Source organism: Schistocerca gregaria, chromosome 1 (assembly GCF_023897955.1).
Source record: "Schistocerca gregaria isolate iqSchGreg1 chromosome 1, iqSchGreg1.2, whole genome shotgun sequence".
Lineage (NCBI taxonomy): Eukaryota > Metazoa > Arthropoda > Insecta > Orthoptera > Acrididae > Schistocerca > Schistocerca gregaria.
The window spans coordinates 463,536,126-463,555,563 of NC_064920.1; the positions used below are offsets into that span (position 1 = coordinate 463,536,126).

The window sequence follows — 19,438 nt, forward strand, 5'->3', positions numbered from 1 at the left end:
CCTTACCCTCTCCCTTAAAACCCACATCCTTTTACCTTTCCTTTTCCTTCCCTGTTTCCTGACGAAGCAGCCGTCGGTTGCGAAAGCTCGAAATTTTGTGTGTGTGTTTGTGTGTTATTTTATTGTGCCTGTCTACTGGCACTTTCGCACTTGGTAAGTCTTGTAACCTTTGTTTTTAATATATTTTTCCCATGTGGAAGTTTCTTTCTATTTTATTTATATATATTTTAAATGTTTGACTGTGCTCAGCCATGAGTGTTCAGGTTTTGGTGACTGGTCCATAGATGCATTTATTCTGCCTTGCCAATTATTATATGATTTTTTTAATGATATTTGTCGTTTATTTTTCGCATTGTGCTTGCCTAGTACCCATAAATTTAAAACCCAATTACTCTTTGTCATTTTCACTAGTGCCATTCAAAGGAATATATTACCAGCCTTTCTTTAATTCAATATATTTGTTATACTCATCATTTAAGAACATTGTGTTGTTGAGTTTACTAAAGTATTTGAACCATTATTCAACATGTGTAGCCTTGAAGAGAAAGTCATTTTGCAGACTTTTGTATAAATATGTTAATCAAGTTTTCCTTCATTCCTACTGCAGCATTCAGTATCAAAATCAAGCAAAGTCTCTAAAACTGAAAATATGGGGCAGAAAATGTACCTCAGAACAGAATAATGTTGTATTAAAAAGAATTACTAGAATTGCCATTCTTGGCATTTCAGAAGCAGTAGATAGACTTTTTTTACCCCTCATTTGTGTCTCAGTTGTTAAAATACAATTATTTATTTACAGAATTTTTTGAACATGTTGCTGAAGAAGCAAAGATAGATGCAAACATGCCAGTCATAATGAAGAATGCTGTTTATGCTCGTAAGAAATTAGCTAAGAAAGCAAGATCACAGGTGATAGAGCAGTCACGTCAGGAAAAAGCGAAAACTTTAGGTAAAATAAGCTAAAACTACTCTGTTGCTAACTGTGTTTGTGCTGTGAGTAAATATGATGTTCACAAGAACTGTAAGTATTATTATGCTTGTGATTTTTGCTTCCAAAGACTTTTTTTAATGTACTGACTCACTTCAGTATTTTCTGCTTTATTCAATAGTTAAATAACTGTAGATTTGCTTTAAGAATTATTCCATTACCATTCGTAATCCAGTTACACAGAATTGACAAATTCCTCAATTTCTTTATCTCTGTTGGTTCTTATGTTTTAAACATAGAATAATGTGCACTCGTACTGAAACCATATCTCTCAAAATGTGTAAGTCGTGTTCTAGCAGCTATATTGTGTATATTATCAAATACTTTTAAGGAATCTATGTTATTACCTTCCCCTCCCTCTTCTCATTTTGTTATCACTTATTACCACTAACAGTATTTTTGGTCATAGAAAAAATGCAAAACACAACGATATTTCATTTTCTGGTATGGGCGTATGAAATCATTTAGTTCAATTGCAATAATAACACATCTTCCCATCAACCAATAGCTCAATACATAGTATCAATACCAGGAATAAGAACAATCTACATAGAAACCTAAAATCATTTACCCAGTCCAAAAAGGGATCCGATAGTCAGGAAAACACATTTTCAATAAACTGCCAGCAACCATTAAAAACTTGGTTTCAAACAAAGCAGGGTTTAAACAAAGTTTGAAAGATTTTTTGATAGGCAACTTCTTCTACCTTATAAGACAAATGTCTTAACAGGAATGTTAGACAACCCTAAGTAAAAATGCCTGTTAGATTTCAATTTTGACAGCACTTGGTCACAACAGTCAAGATCAGGTACTTTGTGTATGATAAATTTATTGAAGGTGCATAACAACGTTTCATTGTGACAGTGTATTAATTCTGTAAATATTAGCAGTTACAGCTTACTGTAATGTATTGATCTATTTTGACAATCTCTTGACAAATGATCACAATAGTAAGTATTATATTCAATTTTTTTATGTTATACTTTCTGACATGTTCCACATTCAAGAGAATCATTTCATTTTTGGGTCTATGTAACGAAAATTGAATCTAATATATTCAGCTACAGCCAACACAAGGAGGACACCAATAAGGGTGAGAGTGTCACTGATATGATACACAAGTTGGAATGGCAGTCACTGAAACAAAGGCGGTTTTCTTTGCAGCGAGTTCTATTTGTGAAATTTCAATCGCGAACATTCTCTTCCGAATGTGAAAATATTTTGTTGACACCCACATATATAGGGAGAAATGATCATAATAATAAAATAAGAGAAATCGGAGCTTGAATGGAAAGATTTTTGTGTTCATTTTTCCCACATGCCATTCGTGGGTGGAATGGTAGAGAACTAGTATGAAAATGGTTCGATGAACCCTCTGCCACGCAATTAAGTGTGCGTTGCAGAGTAACCATGTAGATGTATTATAGGTCCCATCTCCGAAGTCCAACGAAACTCTAATCCCCACTCAAATCGCAGACCTACCTCTCTTTCTCTCTCTCTCTCTCTCTCTCTCTCTCTCTCTCTCTCTCTCTCTCTCTCTCTCTCTCTGTCACCTTCTGAGGAGGACATTGTCTAAAAGCTTAGTTACATTTAGATGCCAGTCTACTGCTGAACTATATGATGAGTAGTTACTGCCTTACATTGTTCTTTTTGTGTGGGTAAATGCGAGTGAGATGGACAAGAGTAAATAACTATATTTTATAGATTTCCTCCTCGCTGTGTGACAACAATTTATTCAGTTTATACATATTTGTTTATTTTAATGTGTATAGGGGTGCTAATAACTTTCTTGTTACCCACAAACGAGCAGTTGTGTTATACTTTAGTGTTTAATGCCATAGTTCATAATGTTCTTAAAACTTTTGAAGGTGCCTGTTCCTGCTTGTCAAATGACTTACTGAATGTATTCTAGATTTTTTTGTACTTTTGGACTGTCTGAAATTGGTTATTGGTACTGGTATTCTGTTATTGTTTACATCTGCTGGACACATGAAATGAAACAAGCTCCAGTTTGTTGTTTAACTGCATTTGTAATGACACTGTGTTTCTTTTGTAAACATATCGAATAAACCATTACAAGGAGCCTCTCTCTCTTTAATATCAAAATGTATATTGGTAAATTTTGTCACAGGTGATCAGAGAAGTTGTGGTAGCAGAACAGCTAATTTGCATAGCTAATGATGTAAGGATGTTTTCTGTTCAGCCCAGAGAGAAATATTTAACCAACAATTTTAACATAGTAAAAGGTAAAGTGCAATGAAACTGGATTTTCAGAGAGAAACTTTCATTTGCACAAGCAAATATACTAAACGTGAGCTTAACATGTCTATTGCAGATCTCTTGGTGCAAATAAAAGGAAACACTGGGAAGTGAAACCATCAGCTTCTAAGCTAGTGTACGCCACCAGGCACACTGCAGATCAGTCTGTCAGTACAACATAGATTCCACCGTTAAGATGAAATCGTCAATAATATTTCAACATAGAAGTGAAAATGTGCTATATATGTATATGGACAAAAATATGGAAACACCAAAAACACAACAGATTGCCATGCCCATTATGGTATAGCAAAACCATTGGCTTTTGAAACAACTTGTAGTTGTCTTGGAATGGATAAATACAGGTCCTGCATAGTTTTCAAAGGAAATTCACATGATTCTTCTTGCAAAATAATGGTGATTTCAGGTAATAGTCATGGAGGTGAATTGTAATAATGCATTATTCTCTCCAAAGTAAATCACAAAGGTTCCAAAATATTGTGTTCGGGCAACTTGGTGGTCATGAGAAGTTTGATAATTCACCCTTGTGCTCACAAAACCACTCTCGGAAAATACAAGCTATGTGAACAGGAGCCTTTCATCTTGGGACACAGCATCAGTGATGAAGAGCACATTGTACCCTGGGATGGACCTGATCAACCAAAATGGTCACCTAATCCTTGGTAGTAATTCATCATTGCAGAGTACCCACGAGGCACATGAGTATCACAGTATGGATGCCCAAATCATCACCAAACTAATTATCTCCAAACCCCCTCTAAGTTTCACTCTTGGGACATAAACTCGACAAGAAGTTGTAAACAGTGTGCTGCAAAACTCATCCAACCAAATTACTTTCTTCCATTGCCCAATAGTCCAGGTTTTGTGGTTTTGGCTCCATGTTTTCCTGTTACAGGCATTTGCATCACTGATTAATTGTTTTGGAATTACAGTTCACACTACAATTCACTGCTTATGGAGCTCCCTTCAGGTTGTTTTTGTGCTGACAGGGTTCGCGTGTGCAACATTGAGCTGTCATCGTCTTATTTTTCCGCACAATCCTCTTCAATGACTGTCTCTTATGATCACTCAACATGCACTTTTGTCCTCATTGTGACTTAGCTCAAGATGTTTTTCTACTTTCTCTGTACACAGTATAAATCTTCATTATGATGCCTCTTGAAACACTAAACACTTGTGGTACCTTGCTTATAGGAGAACCCACCATACAAGCAACAACAATTTGCCCACATTTGAATTCACTTATCTCCGACATAATGCACTCAACAACTACCTACTGTTCTGACCACAACTGACATTTGCACCTGGATTTATGCTCAAGCACATATTTCTTGCAGTGTTCCCATATTTTTGTCCAGCCCCTGCATGTCCATAGCACAAACATCAACTGAGGCAAAAGCATAATATGAAGGAATGGTTGTTCACAAAAAGTGATAAATTAGCAGCGTAAAGACGTATTTGGTTAGCAACTGTTCATTGCCTACCACATGCCATTGGCTGCCTCCCATCGTAATACAGAGATGATTTCTAATATCGGTTCTGTACTGCAAAACAGTACAGTGTGTAGATGGCCCTTTGTAAAGTTTTGGCACAGATAGTGTTCATAGTTAAATAATATTAAATGTGTTGTATGTGATAGTCAGAAAATGTTTCTGTGAAGCTTTACAGAAATACTGTTTTAGGGCTCAACTTTGAAGACTCTCCATCTGCTGATCAACCCCTCAGAAGATCATTGTCAATAATGATTTCCAAAAATAGTTTAAAGCCACAGCTCACAAGATCAAAATCACTAAGAATGAATAATGGTGAGTATTTATTTTAATAATATTGTGAGGTAGGTGCAAAGCATCTGCTTACAAGATCCCAAAACTGGAAGAAAAAGCAGGAGAGCTCATGGAAATGCAAGTACATGTGTGTCTGTTAGTTGTTCTTTCCAAACCACGGCACTGTAGGCCACATGTCCTTTCTCTAATATTGTGTTAGTATCCATCAATATCTGAGTTCAGATTTTATGTTATGTAATTTGTAACTGAAACAGATTTACTTGTGGAATGTACATATGCCTTAAAATTACTCAGCCTACCTTTCTAAAATCATTGAAGCATAGCTTTTAGTTTCAGTTAGTGTTTACATAAATAGAACTTAAATCAGTTTGAAATGAATACATATACCACATATTGATGCTTTCAGTAAGTTAACAGAATCAGCTAAAGAGACAGTTGAATCTCTGTTACAGATGACATTCATTTCATATGATTGTGTATAAATTTACTGGTGAGGGAAAAGAAGTTGCAAGCTGCCAATTAACAACTCATCAATACAATCTCATTTGCATTAGAAACATCTGAATATCTCTATTTTCTTCTCTTATATCTGTATTTAAGAAGTATAGTGACATTTCTCTTCTGCACAGACTTATTTTCATCGTTGTAAGTAGTGATTAAAATACTGGTCAAAGGAAATGTACGACAGCTGTTAGAGCCACAGAAATGGAGTGGCCACGGGAAGAGGGGTTATTGGCATTGGATTACTCCATTAAATCAGGATACAATAGACATGCTAAAGAAACATTATTGAATACCTGAGGATTACTTGTATAAGAAAAAAAATAGTGGACAAATTCCTTGTCTTTCAGTGCGGGCTGAAAGTGATCTTGAGCTGTTCTACAAACAAATGTGTGCTGAATAAAGCCCATCTACCTAATGTTTCCATCCTTAAGCCATTTTGCCACTGAGCCGGATGCAGGATGTATTCAGTGCATCCACTAGCCATCTTGTATTATACTCATGTTGTGGGAATTGCACAGTTTGTAAGCCTGAGTTGAAATTTGTGGGAATTGCACAGTTTGTAAACCTTAGTTTAAATTTGTGGGAATTGCACAGTTTGTAAGCCTGAGTTTAAGTTAGAGGTGACAGACTGCATTGTAATAACAAAAGTAATCAATGTTTGGAAACATTCTTGTAATTGGGTAGATAAACAAAACTCACCAAGCGGCAGCAGGAAAACATACATATAAAAGTATTACGTATGCAAGAATTCGGACCCAGTGGGTTCTCCTCCTGGCAGAAAGGTTGAAGGAGAAGGAAGAAGGGTGAGGCGAAGGACTGACAAGATTTAGGAAAAGTGGTAGAATTCAGAAAAGTCAGCCAGACCCCTCAGGTAAATGGAGACGTTACTGATGGGAGGAGAAGGAAAGCCAAACTGTAGGGGACTGCACCGGGTGAGATCTGAAAACCTGAGAGCTTTAAGGTGAAAGAAAGGATAATTTGCAAGACAGAGATTACTGCTAAAACTTCATGCATGAGTTAATAAGAGTGAAAAGCTAAGTGCATTGTAGAGGTGCAAGGGAGATAAATGGTTCGGAAAATGAAAGATGTAGAAAACTAAACTGGAGTGAAGAAAGGAATCATAACTGTGAAAAAGTGTTGAGACCAAGGAAATTAACATAAATTCAGGCTAGGTGGATGGAGACAACAAAGGACATGTTGTAGCATCAGTTCTCACTCTTGGGGTTTGAGAAATTGGTATTTGGTGGAAGAACACACGATGCATGCAATCTAGATTATTCCCCAGGACCTTCATTTTTCAGATTTCTACAGCTGGGAATTAGCATTAGAACATGTCCTTGGTTCTCGCCACCCACCTGGCCTTAATTTATTTAATTTATTCACAGTAATTATTTCTTTCTTCATCCTGTCTTAGTTTTCTACATCCTCCTCCATCTCTGTCAGATACAATGCACTTAGCTTTTTGCTCTTATTAACTCGTGTGATCTCAGCAGTAATCTCTGTCTTATGTATTACCCTTTTTTATTTATTTATTTATGCATTTATTTTACCTGGCAAGATTAGGGCCTTCAGGCCCTCTCTTACACCTAACCAGACAAACTCAGATTGAACGAGTTACAGTTTCTACATAACATTAAGGACATATAGCCTATTATGCAGTATTGATGTTAAAGAAAAAAATAGATATTATAACAGTAGTACAAAGATCATTATAACAATAAAAAATAATTATAACAATCAATAATAATAATAATGTAATAATAATAATAATAATAATGACTATGTATATGAAAATAAACATACTTTTCTTTTCAGAATGTCAGGAATTTTCTCGTTATGTTCTTGCAGCTTGTGAGTTATTCTCATCGAGCAGAGACATAAGACGATAGAATGGGGTGAAAGAGATATATAAGAGGTAGATAGGTTAGAGGAAGAGAAATAGAACGGTAAAATTCGAAGCTGTGATGGAGAGGAGAAAGAAAGAGATGGGAGGGGCACAAGAATGGTGGCTATACCGTCCCTAATATGTAAGTTTTGAGTTCCCTCTTGAATGTTGTTCTGGATAAGACGCAGATCACAGGGGAGCGGGTTCCATAGTTGTATGGCTGAGATGGAGAATGACACGGAGAAAGATTTTGTGTTATGTAAAGGTACAGCCAAGATGATAGACGTATCCAATCTGGTGTTGCGATTGTGGAATGATGATAGGTGTTTACTGTGAGAAGATAAGTATTGGGGGCACCAGTGGCTAAGAAATCGATGAAGTAAGCACATCGTGTGGAGATCGTGTGCCGTATGTGGGCGTATCCAACCTAGCTGGGAGTATGAAGGACTGATATGATCATACAACCAAATATTGCACACGTATCTAACGCAAGCATTCATCACTAGCTCGAGGCATCTAGAATTTTCACTATTTGTGCTGTGTTGAACTACATCGCAGTAGTAAAGATTAGGCAAGACTAGTGTTTGGACTAATTTTTGTTTAACATGGGTTGGAAATATTTTTCTAAATTTTTGAATTGCATGTAGGGAGGAGAGCGATTTCGGGCAAGCTGTGACTGTTTGTTCTTCCCAGTTTAGGTGTTCATCCAAGATTATTCCAAGGTCTTTTACTGTTTTTTGGTATGGTAGTTGGGTACCATTGAGGAGTATTTTAGGGACTGTTTCGTGAAAGTACCGGCTGATTAACTTTGGATGAGATATAAGTATGACCTGTGATTTCTTGGGGTTTAGTTTCAGACCTAGGTTCTGTGCCCATCGAGAAACAGAGCAAAGATCTGCATTCATACTCGCTACTGCGCCAGCAATGTTTTTGGGGCTTGCACTTATGTACAGTTGGATGTCGTTGGCATAAAGATGGTAGTTGCAGGAGTGAATCACTGAAGAAATATCATTAATGTACAGTGAGAAGAGGAGTGGACCAAGGACGGAGCCTTGGGGAACTCCAGAGCGCACCCTTTTCCATGATGACTTTTCCGACCCACAAATGACTTGTTGACTTCTGTTTTTGAGGTAGCTGTCGAACCAGTGTATTGCGCTGTTTGAGAAATTCAGCTGTTTCATTTTAATTAGTAATATATCGAAGTCAACTGTGTCAAAAGCCTTGCTAAAGTCAAGCAGTGTTAGGATAGTAGCTTCACGTCTGTCCATAGCATGTTTAATGTCATCAGTTACTTTGATTAATGCGGTTGCTGTACTATGGTGCTTTCGAAAGCCTGATTGATATTCGTCATGGATGTTATGAGTTTTGAGGTAATCCGTCAGTTGTTCATGGACGATGTACTCTAGGGCTTTAGAAATTGCAGGTAGTATGCTGATCGGCCTGTAGTCACCTGGCGACTTTGGGTTGTCAATCTTGGGTATAGGCTTAATTAAACTTTGCTTCCACTCAGTAGGGTATGTACTACTGACAAGAGACAGGTTGAAGATGTCTGTGATAACTGGAATAATAGTGTCTACGACGTTCTTAATCATGCCAATGCTCACTCCATCATTTCCTACTGCCTCGGAAGAGATTCTCATAATTGCCTTGTGTACTGTGCCGGTAGTGACATGTTTTAGGAAAAACTTGTCTGTCGAGAGATTGATATCTTGGGGCTGGTAATTTGTCGCTGCGTGGCAGTTTGCAGCTGTTGAGAATTCTTCTGCAGACGCTTGATAAACAACGTCAGATCTTCGCTTCCCTATACCGAAACTGCACAGCTTTTTCCACAGTGCAGCAGGTTTTGATATGCCGCATACGACAGAGCGGGCATGTCTGATTTTGGCATTCCTCACGCTTTGCTGGGTTCTGTTTCGGAGTTTCCTATAAGCTTCGTACGCCTCGGGAGTTGGGTTACGCTTGAAGGCCCTATGTGCAGCATCACGTTTATTCATTAACTGGCGTAATGCAGTGGTGAGCCACGGAGCGGGAGCTCTCTTTACCTTAACAGTGCGTTGAGGAGCATGTTTATCATACAGTGCAATAATTTTGCGACATAATTGCCGAATTTTTCGTCTAAAGTTGGTTCATTGCTTGTATCATGCCAAGGGATGTCTGAGCAATCCTTTTGATGAGCGTCATGGTTAACATTTTTTAAGTTTCTGTAGGTTACCAGGTGAGATTTTTCTTTGGTAGTATGCATTGAGTAATTTAAGAATATCACGTCATGAGCAGAGAGTCCCGGAGCGGATGTCTGATTGCATGGATTATTTTATCTGATCGCTTTGTTGCTATTATATCTATGATTGTGTGGCTGTGTGGCGTGTGATGAGTTGGGTCCAGCGGTGTTAAACTCATATCATTGGAGTGGAACAGTCGCCTTAGTTTTTCGGCAGAGGGAGATTTTAACTGTAAGTCGATGTTTGTGTCGCCTATAATGATTATGTGTTCATATTGTCTCACGAGTGATGATAGGGCAGACTGAAAGGAGGACATGGCACCGACGTTTGGAGGTTTATAGATTACTCCAATTAGCAGTTTCTGATTTGATGTATTTATTTCGAAAAACAAGAACTCTGCTTCTCCTTCGCCCTTTGCATCCGATGTGCATAGCACAGTAGGTGTCACATCAGAGCAAACATAGGCACCTACACCACCCCCACATCGTGTTTCACGATCTGCCCTTAGGAGAGAGTAACCAGCGATTCGGATAGCGTCGGAAGAAATGTTTGGTTTCAACCAAGTTTCAGAGACGAGGATAATGTGGAACAGCGATTGGCAGAACAGGTCACAGAACTCGTCGAAGTGAGCCGTTAGCGACTGCGCGTTCGTGTGGGCCACAAAGAGCCCGCCGCTGGAACCGGTCCGTCCCATTGTGGCCGCCTGTAGGACCGAGCGCGCTCCGTTTACCTGCTGGCCGGAAGAGGGACAAAAGCTGGATTTCGCGGGGCAAGACATATTTACAGGTGTGTCCAAGGTCGTGACTGACTCAAGCGTCTGTGGACTAAAGGTGAAAAACACGCTGGAAGTATCGAAGAAGGGAGTGAAAAGAAAGATGGAAAGTGGCAGTAGTAGTTACGAAAAAGATAGTAGTAGTAGTAGTAGTAGTAGTAGTAGTAGTAGTAGTAGTAGTAGTAGTAGTAGTGGTGGTGGTGGTGGTGGTGGCGAAGATGAAAATAACATATATAGAAAGGCGGTTGTAAGGAGATTCCTGTTAATGGAGAATGTTAATTCCCATTTGACTGACAATATGAATATACATGAGCACTTATCATAGACAAATAAAGAAACAATATTTTTGTGAAACAATTGACTGATTTTAAATAGAGTACTTATGGTACTTATAGAAATAATGGAGCAGTATTTAAGCTAAAAAAATGAAAAGAAAGAATAAAAATTAACTTATATTAGACAGATTACAATAAGAGACTTTGTGTCTCGCGAGATTTCGCTCAGTCTTTCAGTTCGAACATGTTTGTCACCGTTTTCCTCCCTCCTTCCGTCTTGATTACGATCCTGCCATCCTGGGTCCATACATTTTGAAGGCCAAACTGTGTGATCGCAGCGTTCAAAACTTTTAGTCTTTCGCGCGTCAGATCTTCCCTCAGGGTAACCCCACTCTTGGCGAGTTTTCTTTTCTGAGCAAACACTTCAGCTCTTTTCCGGTAAGACACAAATTTAATTATTATGGGCCTGGGTTTCATGGCACCTGGTATCCTGCGCCCAACACGGTGGCTTCTGTCAATATCGCCCACGTCGATCTGCACGCCAATTTTCTCACGCACGAGGCTAATGGCCAGGTCGTCGGTGTTTTCGCGATCGTTTTCAGCTACCCCGAACAAGCGCAAGCTGTTCCTTCGCTAATACTGCTCAATTTCATCGGTGGCAGCAGACTGTTTAGCCTCTAGGTCGGCGGCTTTTTTCTCTTGTGCGGCCAGGGACTTTCTAAGAGACTGGATTTCGGTGCTGTTGCACCCGACAGACTCTTGCAGTTTGTCCATGACCGCAGCCGTCACGGAGTCCGTGATGGATTGGACGATTACGTCTAGCGTGTCTTTGCTGTGCAGCGCCGCACTCACTTGGGACCGGACGAGCTCCCCGATGTCGGGAAGCGGGGCCTCACCTGCCGCCGGAGACCGGGCGCCCGCTCTGCCTGCGCCCCTGTAGCCTCGCCTGCTGCCGCTTACTCATGCTCTTCCCATTTTTCACTCACTTATCACTTATCACTTGTGGTAATCAACGGAGAACAATACACCACAGCAAGTAACACTTGTTTAGTCAGATGCACACGTTGTGGACTGCCGCACTTCTCTGTAACACCTTCAATGAGTGGAAAAACTCGCGAGCCAAAAAAACGCGCGTCACTCAGTGGCCGCCATTAGCAATGATAAGCTCTCATGTTTTCAAATACCGCCCAGTGCAGTCTCCAACAATCAGTCTTTCCTTCTCATATTGTCCGATAAATCTCCCTGACCCAGATTTTCAGGTGACTTTTCCAAACTCTACCTCTTTTCCTAAACTTCACTAGTTCTCTTTCTTCATACCTCTTCTTTCCCGCCACCCTTCTGCCAGGAGAAGGAGCCTCTGGCTCCGAAAGCTCTTTCATATATGTGTTTTCCTGCTGCTGCTTGGTGAGTAGATTTTTTTACGTATCCAGTTATATTAGATTATATTGTAAGAAATAAATATTTTATAAAGATTCACGTGTGAAATTTGCAACATCGTATGTTCAATTAGCTGAATTAAAAATACTGCAATTTGCCTGTTTTTTCAGATTATATTATTTGGTGATTTTAATCTATGAGATATTCTGCATGTTTGTGAGTTCACTGATCACTGTTAAACAATAATGCTTATTATAAAATGCACAACAGAAGCTTATTTACAGTGATAATTGTTTCCTACAGTGCTAAAAGGGGTTTAAAAAGTGGAATCCAAATACTGAAAAGAAAAATTCTGTCGTGAAAACTATTAATTATAAGACAAAATTGCTGGGAAATAATCAGTTTCAGGAGGTGAAATATTTAGTATTGCCAGTAGACAGATACAAAAATAAAAGTACACAATTCTCTCTGCCTTGTGTATGTACTCTCTCTGACTCAGTCTCTCTTATGTCTCTTGTCTACCTTTGTCCTCACTACAGGTGAGTTCCTCTCATACTGTAGTCTGATTGACCTGCCCTTTCTTTTTAACTTTCCCCAATCTGTTCTTCTCCTTCCCCACTGAATAAACTAGTAGTTCTCAAAGCTAAACTAATGTAATGAACCTTCACTTTTATGTGTGTCTATAAGCGGTGGTAAATATTTCACTCTCGAAATGCTATAAGCAGTTCTTTCTGAACGACGTAATAATCTAAGGTTTTAGATAATTTATCAAGGTCTTGGTTAATAATATAGGTTTTTATATTTCCTGGAGATATTCAGTTCACAGTCTGACATTTTTAGGCAAATTCAAATTTTTGTGCCAAAATCAAGAACACTAATTTGTAGCTTAGATGGGGATACATTATCCATATGGAATTTATTTTTCCTCTTCTATTGTATTCACGTGTAAGCATACTTCATTTGAAACTGATATTTGTTATTTGCTGTAAGTAACTCTAAAGAATAAATGTATCAACAAGTAAGAGTAGGTTCCTGAACAGACCTTTAAAAGAGGTTGTCATTAGCTCCACATAATATTCTTGCATAAGTGTTTGCATTTGAAAGGTTGCCTTTCCTCGTATTTATTTATTATTTGCATCCTGGAACTTCAGTTAGTGCCAGAAGCTCTCCAGAAAAAATCTTGATTCTATTTTTACAAGAGCACACTAGTCACTTCGGAGTGCTGGAGTAGTGTAGTACTGGTACCAGGCAGTCATGTGACCCTCCACTGTTGGCATAAACTGTGGCAGTAAAGTGGTGAGCATATACTAGTTGTTTGTAGGGAATCAGAACAGGAAGGTGGGGTGATATGAAGATGGGACAGAATGACAGAAAGGAGTCATCATGTTTGGATGTACCCGTATGACCACACCGCAAATGAAGTTGTGCAATGTGCTGGTATCTCAATATACACTGTCTACACATCTACAAGGAATGACATACCACTAATAGGTATGTAACATGACATAAGAACAGCAGATATAAAAACACCTCAACTGACAGTAACTGGAGATGACTCATCAGTGACAGTTGGATTCAAACCTTACAAATATAGCTGCTATCATCGGATGTGGGTACATCTCGACCAGTTTTCGAGGGAACATTGCAGAAGAAACTGTGCACTACGGACATTTGAAGTCAGGTACCTTACAAAAGGCTGTCGCCCACAGTGGCACATGAAGCTGCACGTCTGCTGCAGGTCAAAGAACACAGAAAGTAGACAGACTCTAACATGGCCCAACAAGTTGCCATTTGGCCCACCCTTCACTCTCACCCCACTCCGGAAATGGTCTGATAAACTGAGTGCACTGACAACTCGATGAGGTGTTGAACTGACAGTTTGTGAAAGATGTGATTCTGTGATGTTTTCAGGTTGCTTTTTAGATCGTAGCTTCGATCTCTGACATGAAATAGGGTATTTGATTCACGATTCTCAGTGACTAGTTGTAGGGATCAGCAGAAGTGCTTACCCACAAGAGCTTATTTCCTGTAATTGTGTGTTATATTTTGACTAAATTCAAGGACAAGAACATAAATACAATAAGACTGAGCAGTTTATATTAGCAGATTTATTGTCTATCACTAAATATGAAACTGCTTGTTACCAGGAAAGTGTTGCATTTGAAAACACAACAGTTAACTTGGGTTGATTAATCCTAGTTAAATTGACAGTTAGCACTCCCTTCTGCTGACTTCTTCAGTTCTTGCCCTTTCTTTAACATCTTAATGATGACGACAGCTTCATTTTTCAGAGTTGAAGCTGTAGAATACAAATTTTGCATGATGAGTTTTTTACAGTGTAAGAAATGTATGTTGTATGGAATCAGAACAGGAAGGTATGTTGTATAGCCTTACCAGTATACTACAGAGGTTGAGTGAATGCCAGGAAGCTATTTTTGGGAATTTGGGAAGGTAATGTCTTAAACATGTAAAGCAATGAAGAGGATTTATTTATTTATTTTGTGGGGCAATGAAACACTTTATTGACAACTAGGCACACACTAGCAAAAAGAACCACTGTCATCAACATGCTATTTCATTTATTTCGATTGAGTTGATCCGGGGTTGCAAGTAAAAGATTGTAATTGGTACATAAGAAAACATGCTTAACGGGCAATATAAGTCTGTAAAACAATAAATTTTTTATTTTGACAGTAACATGATACTGTAATGCAAATATTAACATATTTGTTAGTGCATGACTGACAGCACTTTATATTTTGCAGGCTATTTCAGAAATTCAACCAGCTCAGATGGACAAGAAGAAGATTCTTTATCAAGGCCCAAAGCCGATGGTAGCACTTAGGCATGAGAAAAGTGATGAACTGTGCTGCATTTTATTTTCTCTTTTGTTGCTACTTCACCAGTAGAGAGAGAGAGAGAGAGAGAGAGAGAGAGAGAGAGAGAGAGAGAGAGAGAGTGCAATTGTGTAAATATAGCTACAAAGATTTATGATGAAGATCTGTTATTTTTATTTTTGTGGATTCTGGAACTTTTTATTTTAGTTTGTTATTCCATGTCTTTGGTTGGTACTTAATAGATATGAGGAAGAATGTGAGGCATGTTCAGACTATAAAAATAACAAATTGCAGAGGGTGAAATTGCAGTCCTATAGTGATTTGCTAACTTAATGCCACTTTTGACATCTTAGTGTTGGGTATCTTATAATGTTTCTATTCTAAACTGTTAAATATACAAGCATAGTTTACTACAAGTTGAGGACACTGTTTTATTCATGCTTACCTTCTTGTTATCTTTATTACTGTCAGGCATGTACAAGCATTTAGTGAAGGTATGAAATATTAGTGAATGGTTTCTCATACCTTTACTCGCAGCCATCACCAACATATTGATGCACATTTTCTGTGTGGGTTCGACTGGAAGTATCTTCATTGTTTCCTTTCTGTCCTAGATCAAGACACTCCATGTCTAGGATTTATATTGGATGTCCATGTCTTTTATATTCTTTGGCATTCAGCTCTTACCCAGTATTTTCTTTTTACTCTTCTTTTGTAGTTTCTGTAGTACATTTCATCAAAAATATTAATGATCCACAGTACAAAGGTTAATACATTCTACATGCTTCTCTATAACTATGTGAGCATTTTGCTTGAACACAAGTACTCCACTAGAAGTATTACCCTTTCACATCATATTAAAAAGTTACTTCTGCTGATACATTCCATTATGGCTGTGTTGTAGACTTTTCTTTGTGAGAATTTATTTATCAGTTATATGAAATATTTTGTAAAGATGTATGTGCATAGGCTTACATGACCAAAGTCAGTTTTGATAAAATTCTTGTATGTTGTTTATTATGTCAGTTTATAAAGTAAATCTACATTTTGAAACTATTGCGAGTGGCCTTTAAGTTGTCCTTACATACTCCAATGAAGGCCTCTTGCAGTTGTGATTGAAAAATTAATTTTCCTTCCAGTGTGATATGATTTATCACCTGAAAGAATATGATGCAAACTATGTATCTCAAGTTGAAAAGTGGGAACATCGTATAAATGTAAGCCTGTTTCTGACAACAATAATTAATTGTTCCTCATAAAATATCTTTCATCTGTACCATTATATTGCAGCCATGTTTTATGGGTCTTTTGTTGCCATCAAATTATTGTAAAACATTCTTTTACATGTGAATCTGTATGTAAATGTGATAACTCATTTATTTCATGACAAAAATGTTTTAAACAATGCTAAAACAATAATTTTAAGAAATTAAAAATTTGGAAGATTATCTACTTTGCATTTCCATAAAAAGATAAATGTAGAGTTTTGGAATACTCCAGTATTGGTCATCTGAAATTATAATATTAAAAAGACAATTTATATAAAACTGCCTGTGATATAAGTGTTTGTCTTTAGATCCATGATTGAATTATGAAATGTTTAATCTTTGTGAATGATGTAGAGCAGCTATTTTTGTAGTTGTTAATATTTTTTATGTTTAAGAATGTAACATGTGCTTTAAATGGTTCTCAGAGGATATATGATGAATTAAGCTATCATCCTTTGGGCATCTAAAGTTTTGAATATTTATGTGAATGCAGGATTATGAAAAGAATGAAATTGTATCTGAGAGGTATGTAACAATTTAATGCCACAGGAAATATATTGAAATTTATAGAAATGGCATGATGCATAATAATATTATGAAGTACTTATATTTTCAACAAAACTGAAAAAAATTATCTGTTTCTACATTCCAGTCAAAAATATCAGGAAAAAATTAACCCTCTAAATTGTAGTATTCATAACTCATACTTTCAGTTGACTTTACTTTTGTATGCAGACACAAACTTCTGAAACACTGCAATAATAATCCTAATGTTGTTATATTAACCAGATGCAGAGAAAAATTGTTACTGTGGTTTCCTTACACTTCACTTCATTGCTGGAACAAAGTTGTGAGCAGCATACAGTATCTGGCAGCCATGTGAGCTATTTGTGGTGGAGTGATTTTGTTGCAGTAGTTTATGAGCTTATAATTAACACAGTCTTTATAAATAAAAAATAAAATGTTACAAGGACCTACATATGTTACTTTGAGAGCTACTTGAAAAGAGGGGAAATTAAGAAAAAACTGTTGTGAGGTGACAGAGGAAAGGATAAACTGCTCAGGATATGTATCAAGAGGCACATAATACGCTCAAAGAGGGGATAATATTGATACAGGTTGCTAGTGAAAGAAATTTGGACGTTAAAGATGGAAGGCAAAAAACTTTTATGGATAAATAATTGTGATGAAATTTTTATTATATTGTTATAATGTGTTAGTCTGTACTTCACTTTCCAGTGTGAGGAAAATATATAATACAGTATGTGAACTGAAGATAAATATGTGTTGAGTATGATGAAAGAATACATGAATGTAGATAAAATAGTTACACCTAACATTCTATTGTTATTTTTGTGCTAAAGCTATTGACCATAATGTTTTGAAGCCTTCCTCATTGTACTGCGATTCAAAACTACACTAGAAGAACATAGCTGCCATGCCCTATCATGATTTAGTTTCTTATTTGAACATTCCTATTTAGTACTATTTTTCTGTTATCTTCTCCATGTAGTCAAATGAAAACCTACATTTAATACCTCTACATCCTTATTATGGTTCCTATCACCCACATGTTGCTTGAAATTTTCAGCTGTTTCCCACTCTGATGGTGTTGATTAGGGAAATGGGATCTAATATTTGCTATTTTCTACTTATCAATATTGTAATTTATCTCTAGACCCATGTGATAAGACATGTAATTGTTTAACATTCATTTTGATACAATGAATACAAAACAAAACATAAAAACTGAGAGATGAGTTAACAAATTTGGCACCACGGAGATAAGTGCCCTTGTTTTTGCTTTTAGCTGTTTACTGTTTACGTAAGTTAACAATTAGGCAGTACTTTTCAAAATTTGTCACTTACATTTTGCCTCTGATAATTGTAGAACTCTATGGCTCTTTCAATGTTGGAATAATCACAGAAGACAGCATTGGTTGCTCCATTTTGTCTTTGATTCACATACAAAGTAAGAAAAAATGACTGACTGCCCTATACTGGTCTGTGTATGAGTGGTGTTATAGGATGTGTTCCTCTTGAAAATAAAATCTGAGCTTTTCATCTTTTTTATATAGAGAAATAAATCAATTACACTGTATAGGCTTTGTACTGTGCTGTAATTAACAAATGACTTGGAACAGTTGTTTGCAATAACTTTCTTTGTGCCTTCAGTGATAGAGTTCCATATATAATTAAAGTGCTAAGAATTGTGATGTATTTTACCATATTGTCAAACAGTTGATCTTTTTCAAAAACTGATTGACTATTGCTATGTGTGATATATTCTGTGATGTAAGGTTGGTACCTCTCAGCTCTTGATCTGGTATTAGTTATTCATAGATTCAGATTATCATGGGGTTCGCTGTTACTTGTGACAAGAAGTATATAATAATGTACACTATAAGAGCATAAAACATTACAATAAAATGCAATGTTAAACTTTTTTGTAACAGTTATGGAATATGGTTTGAAATAATTGCGTATAATATATTATTAATAAATCTCTTACTACAGTATGAAAAGACATATTGACATCACGCCTTTTTATTTTAACGTTGTACCACATAATTTCTGCACTTTCTGTGAAGATTAGTGTAATGAGTTCTCAGCTGAAGGTAAATTCCACATTAAGATCAGATAAACTGCTTTGTTTTTCTCACACATTTGGATCTGTCAGTGATGGTAGGTTTAGACATTTAGGAAATTATACAGAATTTGTAGTGTAATGTTAAATATATACATTACCATTTTCAGTTATTGTACTTGTATAAATTTTTAGAATAATGCATAGTTCTGAAATAGTTTCTTCAATAATAATATGAAATGCATGAACTCTAAGTACTATCAGATTATGTGGTCCACTGCTGGAGCTCTGAACCATTTCACTCACTGTTAAGTCTACATATATAGCTCAGTAATGTAGTTTTACATTTACCGTATTTTGAAAATGTGGCCGTTTCATTTCACCATGTTCATAAAAATTAATTCCTGTGAAAAAAATACTATTTAATTTGTAAAATACAGTACTTTTGTGAAACCTTGATTGTTTCCTTTTATTTTAGAAAACAGTATATTGCAAAAGTTAACAAATTAGAATGTATTAACTTTCAGTTTAAATACAATATACATAATAGACAGCAAATGCAGTTATTCTTGGACCTTGTCGCCTTTTTCCAGGTGTTTCAATATAGTGAAGCAAGAGTTCCAAGAATATCATATGAAGGTCATACGGTAGCATTAGATTCA

General features: G+C 36.9%; 1 protein-coding gene across 3 annotated transcripts in view; it reads left to right on the forward strand.

Moving 5' to 3' along the window:
* Positions 1 to 19,235, forward strand: part of LOC126352582 (pleckstrin homology domain-containing family D member 1-like) — a 184,620-nt gene extending 165,385 nt beyond the window's left edge. For all 3 annotated transcript variants that reach the window (XM_050002698.1, XM_050002700.1, XM_050002699.1), the window contains 3 exons: positions 800 to 949; positions 4,951 to 5,073; positions 14,850 to 19,235. In XM_050002698.1, coding sequence (XP_049858655.1) covers positions 800 to 949; positions 4,951 to 5,073; positions 14,850 to 14,929 — 353 coding nt within the window. In that variant the 3' untranslated portion in view covers positions 14,930 to 19,235. The remainder of the gene's footprint in view (positions 1 to 799; positions 950 to 4,950; positions 5,074 to 14,849) is intronic.
* The last annotated feature ends 203 nt before the right edge of the window (positions 19,236 to 19,438 follow it).